This window comes from Polypterus senegalus, chromosome 1 (genome assembly GCF_016835505.1).
Source record: "Polypterus senegalus isolate Bchr_013 chromosome 1, ASM1683550v1, whole genome shotgun sequence".
Taxonomy (NCBI): Eukaryota; Metazoa; Chordata; class Cladistia; order Polypteriformes; family Polypteridae; genus Polypterus; species Polypterus senegalus.
The window spans coordinates 59,860,952-59,888,611 of NC_053154.1; the positions used below are offsets into that span (position 1 = coordinate 59,860,952).

At 36.2% G+C, this 27,660-nt stretch overlaps 1 protein-coding gene across 4 annotated transcripts in view; it reads right to left on the bottom strand.

Moving 5' to 3' along the window:
• Positions 1 to 8,175: 8,175 nt before the first annotated feature.
• Positions 8,176 to 27,660, bottom strand: part of pax6b (paired box 6b) — a 30,998-nt gene continuing 11,513 nt past the window's right edge. For 3 of the 4 annotated variants that reach the window (XM_039749608.1, XM_039749612.1, XM_039749603.1), the window contains exons 4-14: positions 26,885 to 26,939; positions 23,234 to 23,364; positions 22,337 to 22,378; positions 22,031 to 22,246; positions 21,321 to 21,486; positions 12,603 to 12,761; positions 12,038 to 12,120; positions 11,498 to 11,648; positions 10,394 to 10,506; positions 9,972 to 10,122; positions 8,176 to 9,271 (exon numbers count right to left, since the gene is read on the bottom strand). In XM_039749608.1, the coding sequence (XP_039605542.1) occupies positions 9,186 to 9,271; positions 9,972 to 10,122; positions 10,394 to 10,506; positions 11,498 to 11,648; positions 12,038 to 12,120; positions 12,603 to 12,761; positions 21,321 to 21,486; positions 22,031 to 22,246; positions 22,337 to 22,378; positions 23,234 to 23,364; positions 26,885 to 26,894 (1,308 nt within the window). In that variant the 5' untranslated portion in view covers positions 26,895 to 26,939 and the 3' untranslated portion in view covers positions 8,176 to 9,185. The remainder of the gene's footprint in view (positions 9,272 to 9,971; positions 10,123 to 10,393; positions 10,507 to 11,497; positions 11,649 to 12,037; positions 12,121 to 12,602; positions 12,762 to 21,320; positions 21,487 to 22,030; positions 22,247 to 22,336; positions 22,379 to 23,233; positions 23,365 to 26,884; positions 26,940 to 27,660) is intronic. The other variant, XM_039749616.1, reaches the window with a different exon arrangement.

A 27,660-nucleotide genomic window follows, 5' to 3' on the forward strand; every position in this document is an offset into this window, starting at 1 on the left:
GAAGAAGTCACAGGAAATACACTCAAGGAGAACATGCAAGCTCTATGCCAAAATCACTCCCCTCTCTAATTAAGTTTTAGTCCAGTGACACTGCAATGCTAACTTCCTTGTCACTATAAATCACGGGTGTCGAGCTCCAGTCCTAGAGGGCCTTAAGTGGCTGCAGGTTTTCATTCTAACCACCTTCTTCATTAGTGACCAGTTTCTGCTGCTAATTCATTTCTTTTTCCTTAGTTTTAATTAACTTGACTCTGGGCCCCTTAGTTGTCTCTTTTTCCTTAATTAGCAGCCAAGCAATAATGAGACACAAAACAAGCCACCACATGACCAGCTCCCCTGTGCCCATCACACAATATCTGAAAATAAAGAGAGGTGAGTGAAGGTCTTGGCAAGGTTGATCTCTCAGGTCACCAAAACATCTTGACATGTTTTCTTAGAAAAAAAGAGAAAAATCAACAGTTTTGGAAATATCTGCTGTGGCAGAAGGAGATCAGCAACAAGTTATGGAATTAAATAACGGGTTTAATTAACAGCAAGAATTGGCTTCTCATTAAGAGAGTGGTTGGAGTGAAACTGGTTGGAGTTTCAAATTCCAGTTCCAGTTAGCTGGTCATCTGTTGGCTCATTTCACATCTCATTCCTGTTTGACTGACATTTAATGAAGAAAAGAAAAAATTCAGGGGACTTCCACAGTCCAGAGACATGCAGGTTAGGTGGACTGGAGATTCTAAATTGTCCCTAGTGTGTACTTGGTGTGTGTGTGTGCGCCCTGAGGTGGGCTGGCGCCCTGCTTGGGGTTTGTTTCCTGCCTTGTGCCCTATGTTGTCTGGGATTGGCTCCAGCAGACCCCCGTGACCCAGTAGTTAGGATATAGCGGGTTGGATAAGAGATGGATGGATGGATAATCCACAAAAACAAGGCTTTTAAAATGAAGGGAAAAGGAGTTAATTAGCAGTCAAAACTGGTCACTGATTAGGAAAAGAGTTAGAATGAAAACCTGCAGCCAGTGCGACCCTCCAGGCCCGGAGTTCGACACCCCTGATCTAAATGAATTTATCTTACAACTGTTTTATGATACTGAGTGATACAGAAGGCTGGCCTGGGCATATAATTGTTAGCACTGTTGCCTCACACATCCAGAGATTGAACTTTGATTCCCAGCCCAGTTCATTTTCAAAATGGTTTCTGTGTAGCTCCTGTTTTGAATTTTAGACTCAATGTGTGTATTTTAGGTCAATTAACCATGTTATACTGGTCTGTTATAGATGGATGTGGTTTGTGCATAGGTATACTATGTGACAGTCTGTCCTCCATCATTAGGTAAAGGAAAAAGAAAATTAACTGTTGGGTGGAAAGTAAAGGCAAAGGAAGCAGTAAATTATTCAGGATGTTGGTAATGTAAATTAATTTAAAATTCCATACACTGTGGGAGTAAATGTCACTGTTTCTACTTTTAGTCAAGTAAGAGAAACAATTCAACATGCAAAAGAGAATTGAGTGTTTTCTGTAAGTCGCAGTGAGGGTTAGGGTTAGTGAGCTAAGGCATTGTGTTGCTGGTTTATTGTGATTAAATTTGCTTGTTTTGTTTTGTTTTTTTTTGTTTCTTTAACAGAGCACACACTAATATTTTCCATTTTATTTTCTTCCTGTGTTTAAATATCAGCTAAGCTGAAGGGCATCTTTGGCATCCACATCCTTCAGGGCACCATACATGTATGCTTGATTCAAACCTTGCTGGAGAATTAGAATGCGAATTGTGCCAAAACAGTATTCAATCTTAAAAAGAGAGGGCATCTTCAAAAAAAGAAAATGTCACATTAGAATCAATCAACATGGAAATATCTTCCTAACTGAGAAAATAAGACAAAATGTGGTGTGCCACTGTTTCTACTCTATGTTTTTAAATTCCATCCATCATAGGATATGATGAATTACCACTTGCTAGGTAATTTCTGACATTTAAAGAAATTGACATTTTAGCAGCTTTAAATTTACTTCAAGTGTAAATCTCATGATGACTTGCAATTTCCCTAAACTGCCAAGAAGGTGTAGCTTTAATTTCTGTTATTTAAGTTGGTGTTCACCATGAAAATAAACTAAAACCCACTAAATCCTATTCAGTGACACAGAAGCCTTGACACTATCACTGCGGTATTGGGATGGCATTTGGATAGAGCGTAGTCGCACACTGGCCCACTCCCACTCACGCTAGGCTAGTTAAAAACCACCAGTTAATGTAACCGACATGTCTTTGGGAAAACAATACAGAAAAATCTTTACAACATGTGGAGAATGTGCCAGCTCCTAGATTGTGGCCGAGAGTGGGTTTCAAACCCAGAATGCTTTACATTTGAGGTTTCAGTGCTGGCCACTGCATCACGAGGTGCAGTACAAAACAAAACTGAGTGAAACAGAGCAGTTGCGGCTGAATCGCAGACTTGGTACCATTTCTATCAACTTGCTCTTCCAATGACAATGTGGGTCTTCCCATGGCTGCTCACCTTTATTTCTATATGTTCTTGATTCTGTGCTTAATTGTGCCCAGTAATGGACTTGCCCCTCACCCAGGGTTTGTTCCTTCCTAGCTTTTGATTCTGCTGAGGTGGACCTCAGCGGCTTGTTCAGTAAATGGGTTGATGAAATAAACAGATAGTGTCCGTGCGGATTTAAAGTACTTGTGCTCAGCACCCATTTAAGTGGGTTTTCAAAAGAGAAGTTACAAAATAACCAGTGGAATGTCATACTATGGATAAAAAGCTGCTAAAAAAAGCATTTCCCAGTTGGGTACGTGAGAGATTGACAGACTCACAGTAAGCAGCAGTTTAAGAAATGAAACCAGCACTTTGCCATCTTTGGATATATTCATTTGAGTTTACACAAATCTCTTTCTCCATTGCTAAGTTATGCAACTGGACTTAAGGAGAAAGTGTCATCATTTCAGAGCTGACATAAAAAGCTTTTGATCGAAGTAAGCCATCTTTTTAAAACCTGGCTGGGTATCTTTGGTGTTTTTCTTTTCACAACAAAGGATATTATGAACTATTGGATGTCTCTTCAGTTGAAGATTGCATTGCTTTTTATGTGAAGAGCGCTTGCCACACACTTCAGCAGTAGAGAAGGTACAGTTGTGTTGATGACCTTTTCACACTCATTTTTATTGACTCCTTCCCTAACCAAGTATATTTAAAATGACATTTTTTGTATGTCTAATAAGGCTTCATTTGCTGTTTGTTTGTTTAACGTACTCCTAAAAGTTGTTCCCTAAATAACCTGAAAATAGTACAATCACATTAGTTACTCTATTAATTCATGTAGATATTCAAGCTTAAACAGTAATAAAATAGAAATAAATTAATACAAAAAAAAAACTGCTTGTAAAGTGTGTGTGTAAACCCATTCTCCACAATTCAATTATAAGATTTGATTTAGTATCTAATCAGTAAACTGTGTGTGAAAATGCTTTTGTGACCAGACTTCAGATCTGTAAATGAAATAGGATTCGGTCAATAAAGCAGACAGTCTGTAACTATTAGAATTTGACTTTTGTGAACTTACTTGGACAAAGATATTAAATCATTGGTAGGTCTCTGGTTTAGTATACAATCTTTCTCCAGATAATTCCCTTCATTTTTAGTCCATCCCAGAAAGAAGGATTTATCTTGTCAATTCCTTCCTGATTCAGGTTCGCTTCCCGGGTCCTCCCTCTGTGGAGTTTGCATGTTCTCCCCGTGTCTGCGTGGCTTTACTCCCACAGTCCAAAGACATGCAGGTTAGGTGCATTGGCGATCCTAAAATTGTCCCTACTGTGTGCCTGGTGTGTGAGTGTGTGTGCCCTGCGATGGGCTGGCGCCCTGCCTGGGGGTTTGTTTCCTGCCTTGCGCCCTGTGTTGGATGGGATTGGCTCCAGCAGACCCCCGTGACCCTGTAGTTAGGATATAGCGGGTTGGATAATGGATGGATGGAAATTCTTTCCTATTAACAATGTCACCATGTGTGACAAAACGAACAGCAGTTAATATGACATGAGTATGTCAAACACCTGGTAACACGCCATCATTTGAAAGCTCACAAATTCATCCCTCAGCTTTTTTATATGGCAAGTTGACAAGACGATGTTTCTTTCTGGCCTTGTAAAACTCTAAACTATTACCTGATTACTCCATCGCATACATTTGAAAAGCAATGAGGTCTTTGTTGCTAAAACGCGATGGACGGGATCCTCCTTCTCAATGAAAGTGACAGAAATCCTGAGCTTGAAACTCCAATAACTAAAAGGCTGTCCAGCTGCCGTCGTGCCTGAGAACAGAAGACCTCACTGAATGTCAGGGATCATCTGCTAACCCTTCACAACACAGGATCTCTCCTACTGAATTGGTTTACCAACGTGAAGAGCTGAATTCACGTGACTCTTGCTTTTACTGTTGCACCTTTTCAATTTTTTTTTTTTATAATGGTGAGGAAACTGTGCCTTTATTTTAATAGTTAAAAGAAAATTATTTACCAGACAACCAGAATTCACAACAGGTAAAGCACACACCATTGCAGAGCATCTTTAAATTAAAACAAATGGATATTATATAAAATCACCGTATATCTCGTAAAATGTTTCTGATTTCTAAATTTATATTTAAAAATAATAGGAGCAGTTTAACTACATTTCATAATTTGAATGATATTTATAAAAAAAAAATGATAGGAATAGAAAATTGTGTAACTTTTATATTAAGGAATATTTTAAAAATTATCCAATTCTGAATAAATTAAAAACCCACTATATATTGATTTATTTGTTTGTTTATGTATTCATTTATTTTGTTTATTGTTTTCTGTTTCCCGGCCATCTGACTGTGATGTGGTGTTCATTTTTTGAGACTTGGAATATCATATTATATATAAGGACTTTACTTTTCTGCTAATTACATATCTTGTTATGTTTTGTATCATATTTTCATCATACAGTATATCATGTTTTTGGCTCATATTGATTTATTTTTACTATTAATTCATTATTATTCTTCCCTAATTTAATTTGTTTCTTATTTCTTTGACATCTTGTAAAGCGCTGTTAGCTACATCCTGTGACTGAATATGTGCCATACACTCCTAAAAATGAAGGTGCCAGAGTGGTTCTTCAGAGTGATGCCACAGAGGAATCATCTTTGGTTCCCAAATGAACCTTCCACATGAAGGTTCCCGAAAGAGCCGGTTAGGTCCTTAGATCTGTACAGTAAATAACAATGAATGGATGGCGACAGATTGGTGAAAAGCCAATAGCGCGTGATTTCAAAAGGACTCCTGCTGCATACGTCCAGTAATGTCCGGGCTAAGTGCAGGTTTTCTTAATCTGCTAGTGTCCTGCTAGGTCAGCCTAATTAACATTAAAGATGTTTTGCTTTTTTCTGCTTATTAGGAAGTTTTCAAAGCACAAAAGAGCCAACTGCTTATGTAAAGAACCCATCCCAGGATGAAATGGTGTTTGGTTAAGCAAAGGTTCAATGAGGAACCACACAACCCAGTAAAGACCCATAAAGTGCCATTAACTAACCAGTATTCTGAAGAGTGTAGAAATAAATGTTGGGGTTGTTGTTATCAAAATGTGTAAGTCTTGATATTTTACCGCACAACATTATCGATATTTTTGCCTGTATGATGTTTGACATTGAAGAAAGCTACTACATAATAGCCCAGCTAGCTTAAATAAAAAAGAAAATGCAGTGATGGTGATACAAATCCTTTAACATGTAATATTTTCTCAACCAAATATGTTGAAAATACTGACAAAACTGAATTTACAAAGGAGGAAATATTTTTTTTAAATTTGTGTAGCAAAATATACATTGGTATACTTATAAAAATGTCTTTTTTTTATAATACACTGAAATGTTACATGTACAGTAAAAATCTGTGTTCTGGTCAGCTACATTTCATACAAACGCTGATAAATGTAGACCTGCTTAAAGCTATGTGTGCAGTAGTTCCACATGCCTTTTACATAACTTGAAATATACATTATAAAGCCATTTAAACAGCCATTGTCAACTTCTAAAATACGTTATTCCAATCAGATTTAAATAACTGATGTGAAGTATCTTTCCTAACCAATGGATAAATAGCTTCAGCCATATGCAAACTTAAATACAGTAGCTCTTCTGTATCTGCCTGTTTAGTATTCCTTCTGTTTTTATCTTTATTTTTTTTTTAATCGCACCACCTTCTGCTCTCCATACATTTTTATAATGTTGCTTTTTTATGCGTTTAAACTGTTTAACACATTAAATGACTCCACTAGTATCTAGCGATGAAACTGAGCCTCTCTGTGAGTAACCACTCTCTGGGATAAATTAACACCATACAGATTGGAGCCATATGTTCACTGTAAAAGTGTTGATTTAACGCTGGACAATTTGATCTTTATAAATATTTTGCACAGAGATGCCACTGAATTTATTATTTAGTCATTTAGGATTGAGGAGAAGAGATTATTAATGTGAGTTTAAAATACAACTGCATTATCTTGTAATTAAAAACTCTAAAACAATCGAGTTGTACTAAATAAATATGTAATGTGATAAGAGACTAATGCTTGTGATTGGGTAATTTGCTGAGACCATCCATCGCCAGAGTAAATGAAGCTATTGGTGTTGTTTAAAAACGCACTCTTGCAGGAGACCTGACCTTTCATGTATTTGATCAGCCTTTACTAGGTAGCATTGGCAAACCCTTTGTAAATCTTAAAAATAACTTTCCTAAGCCATTTATCGCAAATGCTGGCTGAAATGCATTACAAAGCAATATTCTTTATTAATTATTACTTGAAATGCAACCGGGAAAGCTGTGAGATCACTGGGGAGACTGGAAAACACTACACTGTAGAAACCTGCTTCATGGCTGCCTGTCTGCTTGTTACCATCGACTAGCAGAATCCGAATATTCTGTAAGCTGCTTTGAAATGTTTTCCTGTTTCATTTTATAAGGTTTGCCAGAAGAAAAGCCCCCACGTGCCATGTGCATGTCTTAGTTTTTGTTATTGCTAATAACTGCTCACGTGCTACTCTGTCTACATATGTTCAGTACATTCGGGTGGCAGGTTGCACTGAAGCTGGAAAGCAAGAAACACTCTTTGATTGTCAGCTTCGGTTAACTGTCTGTTGGTGTAAATATATCTACTGAAAATCGCTTTAAATATTAACGAAATGCCACATTTCCTAAACTTTCATCTGCATTTAAGCTACTTGTGCCTCACCCTTCCATCAATGTTCTGTTGTTTTACTTTATTAAACTGAGCAGGATACATGTTTAAAAGATTTTATTTCCATTATGGCACAGGTCATTTTTCTCATTTAACAATGGATGGTAAATGTCATCTTTCACTATTGAACCATATCATAAATACTGCAAAGGCTTAGATATTGTGTTTGGCAGCCTAACACTAATGTTGACGGCAAAATAATTGAACTTGCAGCCTTAAGCACAGAGTTGGAAATAGCTTTGAGGAGCACATGTGCATGTTTGCAAAGGTTCTTAGAAAGTGTTTTACACTTTATATTTAATAAGTAGATTTTCAAATACGTCTGGATTTCTTTTAATAAATAAAAGTAAAAATGATGTAATATTCACAAAAAGAGTTGCCTCTTTTGAAAGACAATATCAAAAATAGGGATATATTTACAAAGAAAATGAGCATGGCTGTCCATTCAAGCCATTATGGACATATATTGCCCAAGCAGTATAGTTAAAAATGTAATACAGTATTAGGAAGATAAAGCTCTCATAGAGACACTAACATACTGTACAAAATGATTTTATAGTTTCTCACAAAATACATTTAGAAACCTCCATCTTAAATAAAATTCTAAGTAATTATTTAGGAGACAGTAGTTAAGACTTTTTCTCTTATTTGCAACTTGCTGATGAAAAAAAAAAAAAAACACAAAAATTGTGCTGTTTGTCATGTTGTAGTAATACACTTGAATATGATAAGAAAAATGATATGCATAGTATTCCAATGCTAAATGTTTGGAGTTTTGATTTATAAATATAAGACGTTTGGACTAGCTTGCCGTCAAACATATTATAAGCCAATGTAAAAAAATAATAAAAAAATAAAAAAGATAAAATATATAAAAGAAAATCAAAATGTACCCTGAAAAGTATACAAAACTGGCAACACAAGGCTAATATTAAAAAGAAAATAGTGTAATAAATGAAATACAAAGGCTTTGGTATGTTTTTACAATCAACAATGGTTAATTTTGATATGTAGTTGTAAACAACTTTCAAAACACTTATGCAAGCATTTTTAATCAATTAGAGGAATTAAATATTTCTAGTTGCACAAAAATGACTTGACTGTAAAACACTACACTACAACTATATCTAAGAACAATTAATTGTAACTGACCTAAATAGGAAACGTATTTATGATGCATGAAAATGTGTATAAAACATCTATAGAGTATTCTGGGAAATATAAATGAAATTAATTTTATTATAGAAATCATTCAGGGAGATTTCTAGGGAAGACAAATACTTACATTTCGACATAAACAAATTGGATTATATCGAAGACACAATCTACCTTTTAGCTATCAAATGGTTTCTTTTCACTTCCTTCACACCAGTTATCTTTTTGCACAGAAACTTTTATCTGCCAGTGAGCTGGGGTTGGGGGGTTTAGGGGTTAAAAAATAACACAAGCCGATAAATGTTTTTACACATAACTAGTGTGTTTTCATTAGCCTTGCAATTGAATGGTACAAACCTGGCTTTAAACAGTCCACAGTTTATTTAAAAAAATGGTAGACGTACTCGATATAAGTCAATAAAATTCTATATGTGGCAGATTCTGTTGATCATGGCTTCCTCGTATACACAACCATCTCAAGTCAACAGTCCATCCATGTTGTTCTTGATTCATCATTACATACAAACGGCCATTTACAAATACACCAAAAATGACTAAAATTCGGAAACTGAAAATGAAGATAGTTTTGTTCCATTTAAGATATAATGCCTGGCAGTCTAACACAGTCCATTTTTTAAATCTTCTTTTGCCAAGAATTATAACACAGGGCACAATCCCAGTACAAAAATCTCTCTTTCAGAGTCTTTTTTTTTTTATATATAAAATACTGCTGAACAGCCAACCTTCTTCAAAAAGTCACATTGTGAAATAACGTTCTTCTTTACTGTAGCCTTGGCCAGTACTGAGACATGTCAGGTTCACTTCCTGGAACTTGAACGGGGACTGATACTCCAGGGGAAATGAGACCTGTTATTTGAAGAGGAAAAGACACACGTTTTCAGTTCTCAGTACATCAATAATCACTGTCAAACTTTAACATATACCTTTTCAGTTTTAAAAATATATACAGTATTTCAGACATCCTTATTATTACACTGATTGTGTTAGCCCAACTCTGTGAGGATGGCACGTTTATCTAAATTTATAGAACAAAGCTGAAATAAACCAATTTTCACAACATCCACTAATCATCCCCTTACTTTCTGCATCTGCTTCAGACAAGGAGTACATTGGCTCTAATTACTCTAATGGCGTGTTTTTGTAAGGTAATCTCAGGAGAAACCAGCCCAATGCAGACATTAGTCCTGAGAAAAACACTCTCACTCCACATGGAAGCCCTGCTTCGATTCCAGCAAACAACCACTAACTGCTCTAACAGAGTACCACTGTTAGATACACTATGCGATTCATCTTTAAAAACATAAAGGCATAGATGTTCCCAGATTCACTTTCCTCCCACTAATAGACTTTAAAAAATGGCATCTTCTGTATGAGTAGGAACATACTTTAGTGTTTGTGCCTTCATTACATTTTCCTTCTCCAACTGTTATAAGCCTCATTCACATACATGCATGTACAGTATGTTTTACTTCTCCAAAAACTACAACTAATAAATAAAAACCCAAAATGGTTAGCTGAAAGTCAGTGGAATCATCAAAAAGGTTACCTGTGGAGGTGGTTCCTGATGTAGCCATTGCCTGGCTGTTCATGTGTGTCTGCATATGAGGGGGCGTGTATGTGTCATAGCTCCTCCCATTCACTGACGGACTGGTGGGCAGCATGCAAGAATAAGATGATGTCTGGCTGGGCACTGGGGGCTGTAGGAAGCAAAGCATACAACTCAGCTTTTAGACAGGTAAGGAGGTGACATTATTGAATTCAGAAATAAGATAGACATAGCCTCATTTTAATTTTAATTAATTTTGCTAAAAAACACACCATTTCAAACAAAAAAACATATTGTGGCATTACAGTTTATGATTGAAATATAGTTCAATTTGAAATGGTCACTTTTTTTCTTTTTGGAAGAAACTAAATTTAAAATCCTTCACAGACCGTGTCTGATTTTTATTTATTACTTTCACTTACTTGCATAGGCAGGTTGTTAGCCATTGTAAAGCTTGGCATAGGTGGGAGAGCACTATATGTGTTAGTAAGTGCGGTGTCCGTTCTCCCCAACATGGACCCTGATGTGAAGGATACTGCAAAAAACAAAGTTGACATAAATACTTTATAAATCCAATGCATTGATGAATCTATACTGAATGAATTTGTTATCTGATACACTCAAGATACCAAAGCTATGTTTGATGTTACAAATATTGTAAAGACCTAATGCACGATTCAATCAACTTTTTCAAAAATCATTTGTTAAATATACCTCTGATAATACGAATTAAATCACATTATAAATCTTGTTATAAATTATGCCTTAATATCAGTAACACTTTAGTTTAGGTACGGCAAAAATTAATCTATTACTCATATAGTGTTATGTAACAAAGCCTGTTTAAAGGCTTATTAAAACTTACTAAGCATAATTAACGTGGTTATTACTCTCTGTGCAGAGATCACTTGATATGTTGGTAAAATACTTGTGAATATGAAGGATCCACAGATCTTGCACTGAAATAAGCAATATCAAGATACATACAGTATGTCTCATTTAAGCCACCCCTGAATATTCCAAATTGAAGTTGTTTTAGTAGGCCACATTGCAAAGATGAATGACCATTGTACTGATGTTTTTTAAGTGACGTTAAGACCAAAAGAAGCCTTTGCTTTTGTAACAGTAAATGAGTAATAGATGCATGTTTGCAGTACGTAAATTAAAGTGTTACCATAATATCTTCTCCAGGAGCAGCATGGTAGCACAGTAGTTAACACTGCTGCCCTATGGCTCCCAGTTACTGGTTTGAATTCTGGCCTAGTCAAACAGTATATGGAGTTTGCATGTTCTCCTCATGGCTGTGCATTTCTCTTCTGCTACACCTTAGCCATCCTTCATTTAAATGAAGTGTGTAAAATGTTAGCTGATGAGAAGATGAATGGATGAACATCTTCTGTACTTGTAATGGTCTTCACCCATACACTTTTGACATGCCAGATGTATTATAAAAACACGTCTAATATTATTTTTGTTACAATTCTCTTTAGTATTATTAGTTTGGCATAATGATCGCTCATCCTTACCAGGTGTGGTTGGCTGAGGGATCGGCTGATAGACACTTGTACTGAAACTGCTGCTTATGGGAATGTGACTGGATGAATTGTTGGCCTGTCTTCTTTGATTTCTCAGCTTTTCCTCTCTTCTCCATTTTGCCCTTCTGTTTGAAAACCATACCTGTAAGACCAAAGACAAAGTTTCTACATGTATAATTTTGCAATATGGTCTATGTAAGAGTTTTCAGGATTTTTTTTTTTCTGTTAATCTTTTTTCCTTTAATTTTGGTTTCTCTATGAAAATGGGTGACCAGGTATGACCTGGTGTTTTAAAATGAGGTCGTCCGATTACCTTTACTTATTATTTTACAACCCACTAACTTATATCATTTCATTTCTTAAAATATGGTGATTTCTCATGATCCTCATAATAATTGCAATAGAAATTGTTGCAAAGTTTATCCTCCAAGAACAAATGTGAGGTGAATATGACCTGCATATTTGAAATACAAGGAGACCTAAACAAACACAAGCAAATATACAAAACTGGCTCTTGTTGCATGTTCTTACCTGTATTCTGGCTTCAGGAAGGTCTATTTTGGCAGCTAGCCTCTCTCTTGCAAACACGTCAGGATAGTGGGTTCTTTCAAATTCTGAAATGAGAAAGAGTTGTTGTTTTATTATAGCACAGTCAAATACAAAGTTGAAACCAAATCCACATAAAGTAATCATTCAAAATGTTCAACTTGGGACAAACTAAAAACTGAAAAGGTCTTGAATTAAATTATTTACTTTCTCATTTCCTTCTACAAAGAGGTTGAGAGTATTCCCATACAGTAGATTTGGTGTTAAATATTCCGGTTTGTCTTGTGTTGGATGGTCCCTGCCTGGAGTAATCATTGGAAGTGTAGGACTGTTGTCACAAAAACATTTAGTATGCCGTCTAAAGACAAGAAAACCCAATCATTGTTCTTCTTGTGTGTCCACAAATTGCCGCATAAGTGAATATTTGAATGAGGTTCTTAATTGCACATAATTATGAATCAAAGGAGAGACGTGAACCCGGTGTACTGTGTGTAGACTTTAAGCCTTTCTTTGTGCGGATTGACGCATGCAGTTTTGTAAGTGTACTGACCTTTTTCTAGTGCCTCTATCTGCTCCTGAGTGAATGAAGTCCGATTTCTCTGCAACTTTCTTTTCAACTGTAGCCTCATTTGTGTCTCATCTGAGTCTTCTCCATTTGAGCTTATAGAGTTTGTATTTTCACCACCACCATCTTGTTGCGGGCATCCATCTGTGGACAGAAGCAATCAAATTATATCTAGTACAGTGTTTGTTGTAGTGCTGCTTTGCATATAGTGCAGCTTATATTGAAGTAAACCAAGACACCAGCTTAACACCTTGCATGCTACAGGCAACTAAATCTGATTAAATGAACATGGCATAAACTTACTCAACATATTATGGTTTTGTTTTCCATTGGAAACATCTTCACACCTGATTGAGATGCAATTCATCCAAATCTCAATCTTCTGAGCCCACATTGTCCTTTTTGGGTTGTGTAAGGGCCACTGCCTGCTACTCTACACTATCATTATTTGGTGCAAAGGACCGACACTTTGGGGGGTGCCGGCCCATTGTAGGCAACATGCATGCACATATCCAGAGTCCCCCAGATTTACATTCAACGTTGTTATGAATGTTTATGGACCACTGAATAAAACCCACCCAATCATGTGGACCACGTACTGACCTTCGGTGTAACAGAACCTGAATTCTGCCTTCTAGACCTGTTAGTAATCCTGTTGTTTTTGTGAAGACTGGAATCACTGAAATTCTTACAAAATTGTGGCTGAAGGCTCCAAAAATTAAACTGTGATGTATAACTTCTCTACATTGATGATGGAGAATGTTAAAAGCATTAGTTTGTTTTGCACTATATTGCTCACTTTACAGAAAATCTTAACTGACATTTATTGACCATGTGTTCAATTATTTTACAGATTTTTTTTTATTTCACTCTGAGTTTAGCTCTTGTCTGTTGTGGCTAATTAGGAAAGTTCCCAATCCTGTGCAGGCCAGGGTTCAGTGTAGGAAGCATCAGCATCCCAAACAGTCAGAGAGGAGCAGGACCAGTAGTTCCTTGACACAAAGAAAGGCACCTGCAGGGCTGAGTGAAGGAAACCGTCCATCACAAATAAAAAGCATCCTTGTGGCTCTGACAAGCAACGTAGCTTGTGCTGAAGATGTGATCTCGGCTGCCACACGGGAGCCTGCCACTTCTGGCACGTTTGGAGAGGCGAGATATGCTGAGGAACACTTGAACATCAAGTGAGAACTAGGGGTCAGGGGGAATGTGTTCTTTTTCCCTAGTTAAAGGCTGATGTAGTAGAAAGGCCTTTCTTCTCTCCTCTTGAGGGAAATTGCAGGGAACCGCTAGGGACATAAGGCCGCTGTATGCTTGCCCCCAGGGGAAATGATAGAAACAGGATGGCATCAGGTGGAGTTCCTATCTCAGCAAAATAAAAATAAGCTGCTTCAAGTTTTTCAGTTAACTACTTTTAGGGTTTTTATCTTTTATGCACACGTGCCTTTAAAAAAAATATGCATTTTAATTATTTTATGTGTCTGGATTTGTTCTGGGTTTCCTAACCATGTCCTGTCCTGTGCCTGCAATGATGGAAAATAGGGAAAAATCTGAGTACGGGTGTTCTCAAAGGTGAAAATGAGGACAGGAAGCAAGAGTGAAGATTTCAGATTTTCTTGAGTTTTTGACCGATTTTCCTCTTGGAACAGACATTTGTACTAAAGATTATATTTACCTCTAATTAGTTAATTTCAAGTTAGATGCATTGGTTGTTTTTCAAACAGTTTACTAACATTTTTAAGACTGTCATATACCTATTTCTTAAAGAAAATGATAACTGTATATTCACATTATCTTAAATCAAACCTATTCTACTATAATGCAAATTCTCAAAAGCAATTCTGACATCTTTGGAAATGCATACACACTTGTAGCCTTCATTTGACAACAAGGCAGTTTCTCCACAAAAGGACTTCTGTCCTTCCCAGGATTGGTTCCTTCTTTTCTAAGTAACGAGAAAAAGCTGAGCATCCAGCCAACCACATCCCCCAAAAAAAAAAACTACAACTAAATTAAGGTTTGTAACTGGATGGAATTGTAACCTGCATATTTGTGCCTTATAATATTCAAGTTTTCTTATTTTTTTAAATGTTAATGAAGATGTGAAGCAAGTACAATGATTGTAACAGTTTGTATCAATTTAAGCTATAAGTGCTTGTCATCTGTGTATGGACTGTATGATCTTCCAACATTCCAATGTTGACTTTATTTCTGGAACCCTGGCTTTCTCAGTACAAAAAAAAAAAAAAAAACAAAGGCATGTTTAAATTAGATATGTGTGAATGTACAATCTCATTATCTGGTATGCCTAATGTCATCTGGATAAGCTCTGCCTCCCTGCAGCCGTTCACTGGAGAAACAGCTTCAGAAAAATGGGTGAATGAACATATTCACTTGCCTGGCGATATTACTGCTCATCTGTACACACATATATTTCTGGGAGATTTTTTCCCCCTCTATATTCTGACAAATGTAAGACTTTATGTGCATGAACATACAATTCTAGAGATATTGTGCAATTCCTACTCTCACACCTGGTTATATTGCAAGAAGCTTCAAGCAGTGGGGTCCTATACCTTTAATCTACAGAATACACGGTGGTATTCCGGTGAGGCAATTGGAAGAATAAAACAATGATTAATATAAATTTCAAAACAAATGTGCTTTTGTTAAGTATGTTTTTTTTTTTATATATGCTTAAAGGGAGACCTGGGTTAGATTTAATTGAAAAGTGTAACAGTTCATTGACTATCCCAGAGGCATCATGTCTCCTGCCAGCACCCTACATAAACTAACGCTCCGAGCTGTATATTCTTAAAATCCCACTCTGCTTCAGCCTGACAGAAGAAGTGGAATTTCATTTTCATCCTTATCCGTTTAGATGTTTATAATAGTTGCTTCATGTCTTCTTCAAATATTTTTTGGACTTGCCCGTCGTTATATTTTACGACTTACTTTTTCCGAGGACTAGAGAGATTGAAAGATAATTTTGGAATTACTCGATTTTTACTGTTGAAAAAAAAATGCGGTTGCTAAACATAAAATAATATATATATATATATATATATATATATATATATATATATATATATATATATATATATATATATATAAGTTAAATAAACGCAATTCTCCCTGTAATGCAGAAGAAGCGTTAATTAGAGGAAGAGTTCCCAAACTGAAAGGCAGTCGTTAGTGGTAGCGCTCTTGATCACAGAGATGTCTACATGATCTTTCTAGAACAAAAGTGACACTTGAATCTGTGATATTTCTCTTATAAAATTGTAAGGAGCTGGACTTGTACCTTGTGCATTTACAGTGTTACAAATGTGTGAGATAAAAAAGTAAATGTACTACCAGGGCTTTTGTGCGCACAACGAATATTGTAAGACAGCAACATATCTGTTATAATTAACGGGCTTCTTTTATTGTCATCAGAAAAATCTTTTTTTTTAATAGGCCGAGTATTAACAGTAAACGTAGCTAGATAATTTTCTTTCTTTTCTATACTCTTTTTTTTTTGGTTTGTTTGTTTTTCAAAACGCTTACACGCAAAATACCCTTTGTTCCTAGAAATTGCCACATTGGTGAAATATTGTGGGAACGTGTTATTCGCTTTTGAAAGATTGAACCGATCTCTTTTTATCACTGTTCAACAATGGACGCAGCCCTCAAAGGGTTAAGAGAAATGTGACAAAATGTGGTAAAACCCCTTTCAGGAGCTCTGAAATGTTTTAAAACCCAAACTTTTCTCCCCCTTTAAAAGAGTGAGATTCTTCTGTAGTAGTCACCATATGGGCGTTTGCGGATCTATTGAGGTGGCCACCAACCCTTGAATAGGAGAGCTGCTTTTCAGCATCACACAATGCCAGTAGAGTAAGGGAAACTATTAAACTCGTGGGGCAGAAGGGTTGGCAAACTTTCGTGGGCAGAATTTTGAAGACACAATTGGAAGAGGCAACAAAGGGATTCTCTCGAGGCGTGCAGTGCTATGCATTGTAGCACAAGGATCCCAGTCAACAGACTTTTCAGTGAAGTATGTTAACCTTTATGCACTACTATCATTAATCACTCTCCCCTGGGCTGGACCGCTCAACGCCATTTAGGATTTATACTTTCTATAGTATAAGGGGAGGAGGGAAAACTGCATCCAAAACTGTCTGAATGGGACAATATAAGCGGGACTCTATTTGCTCAACAAGAGAGTGTGGAGGAAAACCCAAAAACCACACATTGCGTGTATCTGATTGCTGCAAATGTTTTTTTTTTTTTTTATTTAAAAAAAGCTTAATTTAATAATAGAAAAACTTACAGTTTCCTATTTTATTACCTAGTAATTAACGCCCCTCCTGGATGTCGCTGTATAGATGTTCTTACTGCAGAGAAAATCAAAACGTTGTGTTCAAAATTTAAACATACGCGGCAGTTTTTCGCAACGTTAGGATGACAATGCATCATTTTGTAATCAGTACAGAAGGGCTTTATTCTGACAGGGCCCACTTTGAGGGGCAACTCAGAAATATTGCGAAGTGTTCTTGTTTTACTTTACACTACAATGGACTTCTGACTTCTTAAACAGTTAGGTAGGGTTTCTCATTTTACTGGACTTACGGAGAAATATTTACATTTTAAAGAAGGTACCTGCAGCATCGTGGAACTCGTTGAACCCCGTGCGGGGTCGCGGGCTGACTACGCCATTTAAAAAGAGCCCTATAGCTGGAATAAAATGCGGGGCTTTAACGAAGTATTTCGGCTTTTGTCGACGAGCTTGGCACCTACGTTAAAATGTTAAAAATGCACAGAACATTCGCAAACGCGATTATTTTGTAGGTGTGTATCCTTAATCAGATCGGCTAAAACCTTTGTATTGTATAGTGAAATACTGAGAGATGTGCATTTGTGTTGTTAATGTGGAAATAGGCCACATCTCCTGATAATATGAACCTTTTTGAAAATAAAAAGGTGTAAGAACAGCAATTTTCTATTAGGAAATAAATATGATAATGTAATAAGAGTTTTCCGTAGCTATTGGTATTGCATTCTCATTATTTTTTATAAAGTTGGATCGAAAATATACATTCCTTGCAGCACTGCTTTTTCTGTAATGAGTATGGCAATAGTGCATATCGCGGTGATATTTTACTTTCTTCATCTGTTAAAAACGGTCAAAGTAAGGTATACAACATTTCATAGTTATGTTTTCGTTTTTCAATCGATAAAAGATTTGCATTGACAGCTTCATACGAAATAGACAAATAAATAAGAAGTGACGGACAATTAAGATATCTCCTTTAATGTCTCTCTTTTTTATAAGATACGAAAAGAAATTGGTTCAATGGAGCTGTGTCTGTGCTATTACTCTTTAGGGCTAATCCGTAAAGAGAATGGTGAATGTACGTCCTATTCTTTCATAGCCAGACCAACTGACGCTGGGTTTAGGATTTGTTTTCTAGGAAAAAAAAAAGACGCTGGGAAATAAAATCAATCCTTAGTTTCGTAGTGTCTTAATCAGTGAGGCGGAAAACAAGCAAAAAAAGATAGCAAACCAATTGCGGCAGCTTTCAGCCTCAGAGACCAGATCAAAACATTCTCGGACCTGCTGAAAGGAAAGTGTCTAAATCCTATAGAGAGCTTTAGACCAGTATAAGAAAAAGATAAGAAAAAAACTGCCACAGTGATCCCTATAAACCACTAAATCGCGGGAGAGGTTTTACCCCCTCTCCCGGATAGAGATGTCTCTTTTAGGATCCTGTCACTCCTGATGTATCCATTATTTTATTCACTGTTGCATGGCATTTATCAGATTGAGACCATATTTGTCCCCCTCTGAGACCTAACCCTGCCTTATGCTTTTGAAGTAATGGATTCTTAAAACCTTCTAAAACACTCAATGTAAAGGGAAAACACTAAGACAGTGAGAGAGCTTTTTAAAAGAGAGAAGGAGGCTAAAACTGAAAGTATTCCTGTCAAATATTTTAGTATGCTGGTATGCCATTGCCATATCTTACTGTGATTAGTTCCTCTGAATAAAACCTCTTCAGAAAAGAATGACTGTTTACCCGCAAATCACATCAAGCCATTTCGAACAGGCATATGTTACAAGTCCGAAAGAATGCTTAAAAGAAAAATGTCCCTTCGTTAATAAACACATGCTCCGTTTATTTAGGATTCCACGTTGCGTACAGCTGAGCACGAAGACATTTAGAGCACTCATCAACTTTATGGAATTGCCTGCGTAGCTTCGGATAACCGCTAGAGATACTCGCTTAGGTTCTTCAAAAATGTCACTCTGTAACTTCATTTTAGCAACAATAATCGTGCCATTGTAATTGAATTATTCTTTCGATCTTCTCATCCTGTACAAATGTGCATATTATTGAATCTAGACATAGGCTGCTACTGTTATGTTATGTTTACTGAAAAGACATTTGCTGTTTTACAGAGATGTTTATTAATTGAACGGTCTTAGATATTCACTTCATTTTCTTTGTGTGTGGGTGTGTGCGCATATATATATATATATATATATATAAACACATACATATATACATACATACATTGTACAAATACGTAAAATGTGAGAATGTGAACGCGTGTAAGTGTATCCGCATAACTGGGAGACTGATATGAACATTCTGAAAGTATTTCTGCTTTTAAGACTTTGTTTAATTGTCTCTAGGAAAACTTATTTCAATTACCCATCATTTTAAGAATATTCTAAAAGCCTATTTCAGTCAGGAATCGACAGCTGCTCATTAAAGCCAGCAGGAGTTTTTATTTTATTAATTTAAATAGAAGTGAATGAGAGCGGGACAGGCTTTTGCAGCTTATCTAGATTCCGCCCAAGGGCTTGTAGTCATTAACGAGGTTCTATAGATCATTGATTAAAGAACTCAGAGACTTTATACATTTTGATTATTATTACGATATGGCCGAGTTAGATTAAAAAGTACAGTTTGGTATTGTATTCTCAAAAGGAAAATCCTTTCATGCAAAATAGAAGTATCTCCTGTCCCACGGCCAGAATCGTTGTCGTTTAGCCGAGAGATCATACAGTCTGTTTTACCTAGCGCAACATAAAGCCAATCCACTGCAAAAGAGCCGAATTAAAGGACTCTCTAGTACAATTTGAATCGAAAAATTGAAACGTTCAAAATCAAAAATAAACACGAATAAATCCACACCGCTCTCCCCTTTTCCGTATTATCTCAGCACTGTTTTCACTTGGCTCTGAATAGTGACAAAAGGTCTCATAATAAAGATGCCGACATTGTACAGAAAGGAAAGGGTCTGCTCTGTATCTTTCTGGTGTCCTTCTTATATTGTTTAGTTCTCTTAAAGCTGACATGTCTAATTGGCAAGCAGTGCCATATCGTGTCCAGGGGTCTCCTGTGGAACATTTCTACAGCTGTCTCCTCCAGCTAGACGCTTATTCATGTCGCCTTAATGAGAAACAAAACGATCTCTAATGAGCAATTACATAGCGACAGAATTGTTCCCATAACAAATTCTTGCGTGTGACAGAAACATCCTTTGTACCAGATATTTCGCAAACTGTTGCTAATTTTTTCCTTCTAACGGGGGAATAAAACGCAGGTTGTTGGATGGACACCTCCATTCAAAAGACTGACCACAGTCACGCACATTCTTAACCCAAACAGAGGGAGTATTGAAGGACCTGTTTACAGTACCAAGTAGAGTTACTTCACATTCAATTATTCTGCATATTATCTCCTTGTCATCCCTTAAACAATTAACCGCAAATCTTTCCTCTTTCAATTAAACGGTCCAATTATAAATATAGACGTCATTTTCCAATGGTTTCAAACGTCACAAGCTAAGATTTAAACTGATTTGTTTAACTCATTTTACTATGAAAGGCGAAAAAATGTTCGAAGCTGTTGATTCATACATTTGAGTTTTGACCCCAACTTAGGCGCAGTAAAGAAAAATGATCATTTGCATTCGGAAAATTAATTTGACACATCATTTTAACGAATATTTTAGTTAATTGTCAGTGCGCTAAAAATAGTGGTGGAAAAAATAATAATAAACAAGTTTAAAGTGCTACTATGAGTTAATGTATTTTAACAGAAGATCTAATGATGGCCCCACAATATTCAACGACGGCCTCTCTGGCATAACTACATTCTTAGTAAATATTTGCATCTGACACTGTCTTATTTTATCGCCTCCAACGACGCCCCCATCCTCCCCCTCCCCAGACACACATTGCTTGTTGCCATCAATTTGAGGACATGCCATTGACTCTCATTATATTATGATTTACAGTTTCTGTCTCAGAGGGGATGACACTCCATTGAGAGTAATGGTTCAAATAAAGATAAATATTTAGAACTGGCTGCGCATTTATTTAGCCCTAACAAATGCAACATATGGAATAGCCAAACCACTTCTGGCATGTCAGGTCTTACATGATGCTAGCCACAATATACAAGGAGGTAAGGTATGGTACACTCATCAACAGGAAAGCATTTTGCAGCAGCAAAACAAAAACAAACCAAATGGTGAAAACACATCTAGTGTGTCTTCACCATCAGATGCAAAGACATGATCCAATAAGTAAAACACAGAAAGGCTACTTTTCTGTACGACATCATCAAACTGTTCAGGGTTTGCATTAATGTTAAGTATATAATGATCCATGGAAACAAGAGTAAGACACTCAAAATTGTTTTCCGTTACCTTGATTTGGCTGACCGGGCACTGATGTACCGGGATACCAGCCCGGCCGGGTCCCCCACGTTCCCGTCTGACCGTTCAACATCCTCAGTTTGTCATACATGCCATCAGCACCCATCTGTTGCTTTTCGCTAGCCAGGTTGCGGAGGACTCTGTTGATCGACGACACCTGAAAGAGAGAATAATGTTTCCCCTTGTTTCTGAATATGAGGCGTGAAGAGTTTCTATTTAATAAGAAATAACACTCGAAACAATAAAGACATCATTCAGCTTTCACAAACAGATCTACACAAATGCATTTTGCTCACATAATTATCTCTGACAGCCACTCAATCATTTTCAAATTAATGTAGTGTTACGTTTCAACTAAAAAAGAGACAAACTTTAAAGAAGTGCTGTCGCCTCTTAATTATTAAATACTGTACAATATACATGAAATGCCACGTCACTCGCACTTGACGTTAGATTACATGAGCTTGGTATCCCTTATTTGTGTCATTATGTGTTTCTTAGAACGTATCACTAAGTAATATTCCGAAGACTTTATCCTGTCATTACACATGCAATCTATAAATGAACACTTAAGTTATTATTAAGTGCCTCCTCCTCCGTGCTTTCCCAAAAATGCACAAAGCCCCTCGTCAAGGACCCCCCCTCCCCCACCACCACCATCACCACCATCGCCGCCCCCGCAAACCACACAATTAACTTACACTGGGTATATTGTCGTTCGTGCAGACACCTTCGGAAAGCAACCTGTCACGGATTTCCCAGGCAAAGATTGAAGGACACTCTCTCTTATACTGAGCAATTTTGCTTACTACTTCAGGAGTCGCTACTCTGGGTTTGCTACCTCCGATCGCTCTAGGTCTGATCGAGCCTGTTTCATAATATCTGCCCAGGATCTTACTCACGCACCCATTCGACACCTGAATAGAAAACAACAGACACAAATCACATAAATTATTTTAAGACTAAAAGGAAATGTATAAGTATACTACAAACAATGATAAGCTTACGTTTTGATTGTCCAGCACTTGGACTTTTGCATCAGCATGGGTCTATAACACAAAAAATATACCTTAAATGGTATGAGAACTTATTTTTCATAAAAAAAATGCATCTAAATGCTTTCTTTTTTGTTTATTTAAGCCACCGAATTCAAAAAGTGTTTGTCTATCTGTTCACAGTAATATCTGTGTGTGAGTATATATATACATATATAAATATATATATATAATGTATACAGTATATGTAGACAGAGACAGTACACTTTCCCGTATACATACTTACACAGCATCATACTGTCACAAGGGTAAGTCATTAAGTAAAGTGAACCTGTGCAGTGCAACACGTTTAAAACTGTTATTTCACTTTACTTATTAACGTATTCTCATGTAAAGAGATAGACAGACGGAATAAAATATAACTTCAGCTAAAAGCAATAGATTGTAAAAAAAAAAGGACAATGCATTAGTACCATGCATGACCTTTTAAATTAGACTGTAACTATATTTAATATATAAATATATAACCGCTATAATATAGTTATAGATCACTGCTGCAAAAATGCAAAAAAAAAAAAAAAAGAAAAAAAAAACCTTTTACCTGAAAACGGCAAACTGATTACATTATGAAGATTATTTTAGCCTCCTGCAATTACGGTTGAATGCAGGAAACAAGTAAACTGGATGTTTTGTAATACTGGAGGATGCAATTTTTTCGGTCCTTAATTTTGATCATCGTGATTTTTCAACCCACATCAAAAAGTCACTTTCATAAAATGCAATGTCTTATTTAAGTTTTGTAAATATTTGTTGAAAAATACGAAACAGACACAAAATAATGAGTCCTGTTTCAGACCTATAATAATAATAATAATAATAATAATAATAATAATAATAAAATCCCGTCACCTGAAGAATCCGTGAAATGTCGCACGGCCGTGCACCACTGTGGGCAAGTTCTACAATTTTCTGTCTGGTTGAATCTGGCAGTGGTCTGCCGTTGACAAACACACCACCAAGCTGATTCACTCCACTGTGACCTGGGTAGAAACAACAAGAATAGTACAGTTTATGCAAACAATCAATGAGGATCAATGCATATTTTTCTCCAAAATACATCAAATGATTCAATTTCATTTGAACCTGTGATATTTTACAATGCATTGCATGCTCACTATATATATATATATATGTTCAAGCAAATATAGAAATTGAAAGAAAGAAGCCACTACCAAATACAAAAACAGATAAATCAATAAATAAATAAAGCTCATTAGAGAGAAAAGAGAAATAATACCTAAACCTATTTTAATCACGTTGCAGTCATATACCGCTGCAATTAATGTAGGGACATATTGCAAATATTAATTATCCTGAAATACGATCTGCCTAATTGCGAGCGTGCACAATAAACACAGAATTCGTAATACCATCCTCGTACATTTCCCGGACTTGCGCCATATTAATTAATCTAATCGAAGTAAATGCATCATAAAGAGAAAAGGCTGGATTATGTAAATTACTATATTGTCCATTTGTACTGGACACCCGAATTTCATCAAAGACCTAAGGATATATAAACATATCAATTTATACACTGCATATATATATATATATATATATATATATATATATATATATATATATATATATATATATATATATATATATATATATATATATATAAACACAAAATATAAACGCGCATATGTTCAGGTTTTGTTGTTAACCTCTTCGTACCACCAGAATATCCTAACCACGACGCCCCAAAACATCCCAGCCAACATAACAGCACCCTCGAACCTGTAGTCGCAGTTTTGAGATGTCTTTCTGCCGCAGCTTTGCTCCTGTTCTCTGCTCCCTTCTCTTAGAAGCCTCCTGCTAAATTGACTCGGAGAGCACAAGCTCTTTAGCAATAAATAAGCTCCAAATATAGAAGAGGGGGAAAATATGATGAGCCTCCCTGACATTTGTCTTTAAAATAAAGCTAGCTGCACGTCAAGTTTGAGCTTAATTTCTGGAAATAGGCGGAAGTCGCCCTGGATCATGCATGGAAGGCTAATTGAAAAGATCAGTTGGAGCACTTGTGGCAGGCATGTCACTTTATGACAGTGCTCTGCTTTTGAAAATTGCATCGTCACGACAAATAGTAGCATGATAAAACGACCCTTTCTGTCCGCATTTGGATATCACTCAGACTAAATTGGACTCTACTCATTTACCCTTCAAGGGAAGCTTCATTTTAAGGTAGCCAAGGGCTCTGCGCGGGCACGGCAGTGGAGGCGCGCTTTGCGCTTAATAGATTAAATGTGACATTCAGTTTTTAACAGTTAGTATTAAGCTGCAAAAACATACACACAAGAATTATTAATTCTACACTCATTGTTTCTAGATCCTGAAACAAAATACCTACATGCCGAGTATTGTCTATTCCGTGTTCAACTGTCCAAATAAGCCAAAATGCAAAATAATGCTTGAAAAAAAAAATTGCACCCCTTTGTTTAAAGTAAACAAAGAAGAGCTGTATTTTTGTACATGGAGAATATGATGTCCTATATACAGAATATCAATTTGGCAAAGCTGAACTTGTACCTAACTACATGATAATTGCTTATAAATAGTCTGGTATTTGTAATTTGACCTACTAATATGTATACACCAGAGATTTGCAGGGCTTGGCCCTTGAACTCACTTTCCTCCTTATCAATATAAGACTAATAAAAATGCCAGATAAGAGAATAACATCAAACTTTCATCCTAAAGGTTAAGTCTTAATCATTATATAATTCCCCATGGTGAGTGGAGTAGATCTCGCCCGGTGGCAATGATTATGCTCCTTGTATTCTATTGCTAGTCAACTAATAGGAAAACATATGGTGTCAATTTGAATGCTCCGTACCATATACACCCAGGAGTTATTAACACAAGGCCTGAAGAGGTTCCTGCGACCTTTAAACAAAGTAAAGGCTTCACCCGAATAATGTCTCCTCAGCAATTCGCACTATGATCACACGCCATAATCATCGTGGCACATTATCAGCCTCAGCCTCAGACTAACAACCTGGACACTACACAAGTTTGCTTTTGGTCTCGCACTAATTAATTACAATACCACACACATAAATGAAGAGAAGACGATAAGAGCACAAACGAGGATTCAGTGCAATTTTCTGAGTAGTATTTCCATTTCAACCACTTCTTCGTGACATTACTTTAAAACAATTTATTTTCCAAACTTAACTGTAAATGCAGAGGCAGGTTTATTTTGAATAAATACAAGCATTATTGTATACAAAATGTATAAAATCGTTGTTCATTTCATAAACCAAACAATTTGTGGTTGTCTTTTCTAAAGCAATAATTGGTCAGTAACACAGGGCACTGGCTAAGAGATGCTGTGTTTTAAAGAGCGTAACCACATGACTTTGGCTTCCTTATACAGCAATATCTGCAGCATATCACGTGCTCTTACATCATACCCTAAGTGATAGGTTTTCTGCGATTAATTAGTTAATTCATAGTATTTTAGAGAGAATCACTAAAATATAGTTTCAATTTCACATTTAACTCATCATCCTTAAATATTCTGCACTATATTTAACACAGTTTTGTTTTTTTTTCTGGGAAAAAGATTATTTCGACACTAAGGGCGAACGCTTTCTGAATTCCACAAACAAAGTGGACGTCATGCAGGTTAATAAAAGCACATCTTTCCTGGCCTACAGACCCCGAAAATATGAGGCGGAAAGCTGCAATTATTGAAACATATTAACGTCACTAACAGTAATGTATCTTTATGACAATATGTATATTTACTTGTATGATTCTGATTTTTTTAACCTATTCTGTAATCGATTTTACTGATTTATTTAGGCATCCTTGCAGATAATAACAATTTTCAGTTCGGCTTGCATTTGCTACACATCTGGCGATTAACTTTTTTGACTACTTCCAAACATTTTGTGGTTCATTTTTGTGCCCATTTTATTTAGGTTTAACTATGTACCTCAGACTTATACTTTATACTTCATTTTACCACATTTAACAATTGGAGTGACTATACGAACACTGGCACAAATAATTTTACATACATTGTGTTGCGAGTATAAAACGGAAGCGGTCCGCGTTACGCGCTAGCATTTAAAATCTTGTCAATTTCCTATATTCTGTTTGCTAGAAAATTTAAGTCTCACTAAGAATATTACAAAAAATCTACATTATAATAGAATGCGTTACAACAAAGCAGTCCACATGATCCAAAGATAGCCAGATACAAGAAAATGCCACAAGAAAACTTTAATCACTTAGAGACCAGAGTAAAACAAACAATAATCAAACAACCCAGTTTTCTAGTTTTCTAGTTTTTTTTTTATTTGTTTCATTTAAAACAATCACTGAGGCACAACAACTTTTTAAAAAACCGTACAACAAAATCTCTTAAGTTTTATTGATCAGAGTCATTATGGTATATAACTCACTGGAACGCAAGCCATGCGTCTCTCCTTTTTTAGTTAATGCTCATTCTTTGGATTAGTGCAAAACATAAAATATGACACTTACTGTTCTGCATGTTGGATGGTACGCCAGAGTCCCACGTGGCTCCGTTTATATTGTTCTATTAGTGATAAAACAGAAGTTCATCAGATGATTTATTGCACAATTTCTAAGACATTTTCAAGTTCTATACCAACTAAGACACGCACTAAGTTTCACATTTTATTGTAAATGCAACATGCTTTACTTTAAGGTAAAAATAGGAATGGGGCCCTCATAAATCCCATTGATCATACTTTTATGTACTTATCAGTGTAAACCAGGGGTGGACCATCTTTTTTGGAAGCGGGACAAATTGATAGTAATGAAACAAAATCAAGTTGTGTCTATGAACTCAGGCGAACTAGCATCTGTGTTAATCTCAAACATTAACTTTAAAAATAGTTGTTCTAAAAATGGCTTGGGTTGTAAAACTTTTTTTATCAAAAGCAATTAAGGGTAAGGCTCAAAACAGTAACAGTAATTTTATGCCTTCGCTCTGGTAGTGAAAATGAAGCTGATTGCATCTGCGCAAACGGTTACTAGCAAATGAAATACTTTGTGACGCAACGATTTATTGTAAAGATGGATATCTGTTAATACGTTAGCACGCTTCTACACCTGCTTTTAAGTAATTTCATTTGCTAAAAGACATGCGCACTACTGAAACTGATGTCTCATAATGATGCTATGCCAGCATGTTTGCAAAGCCTTTTGAAAAAAAATCTAAGCAATATGCAGTCTGTAGAAATCATGGAAAGAAAGTTTGATGAGTTTATTTTGAATTTGCTAGTTGTTAAGGA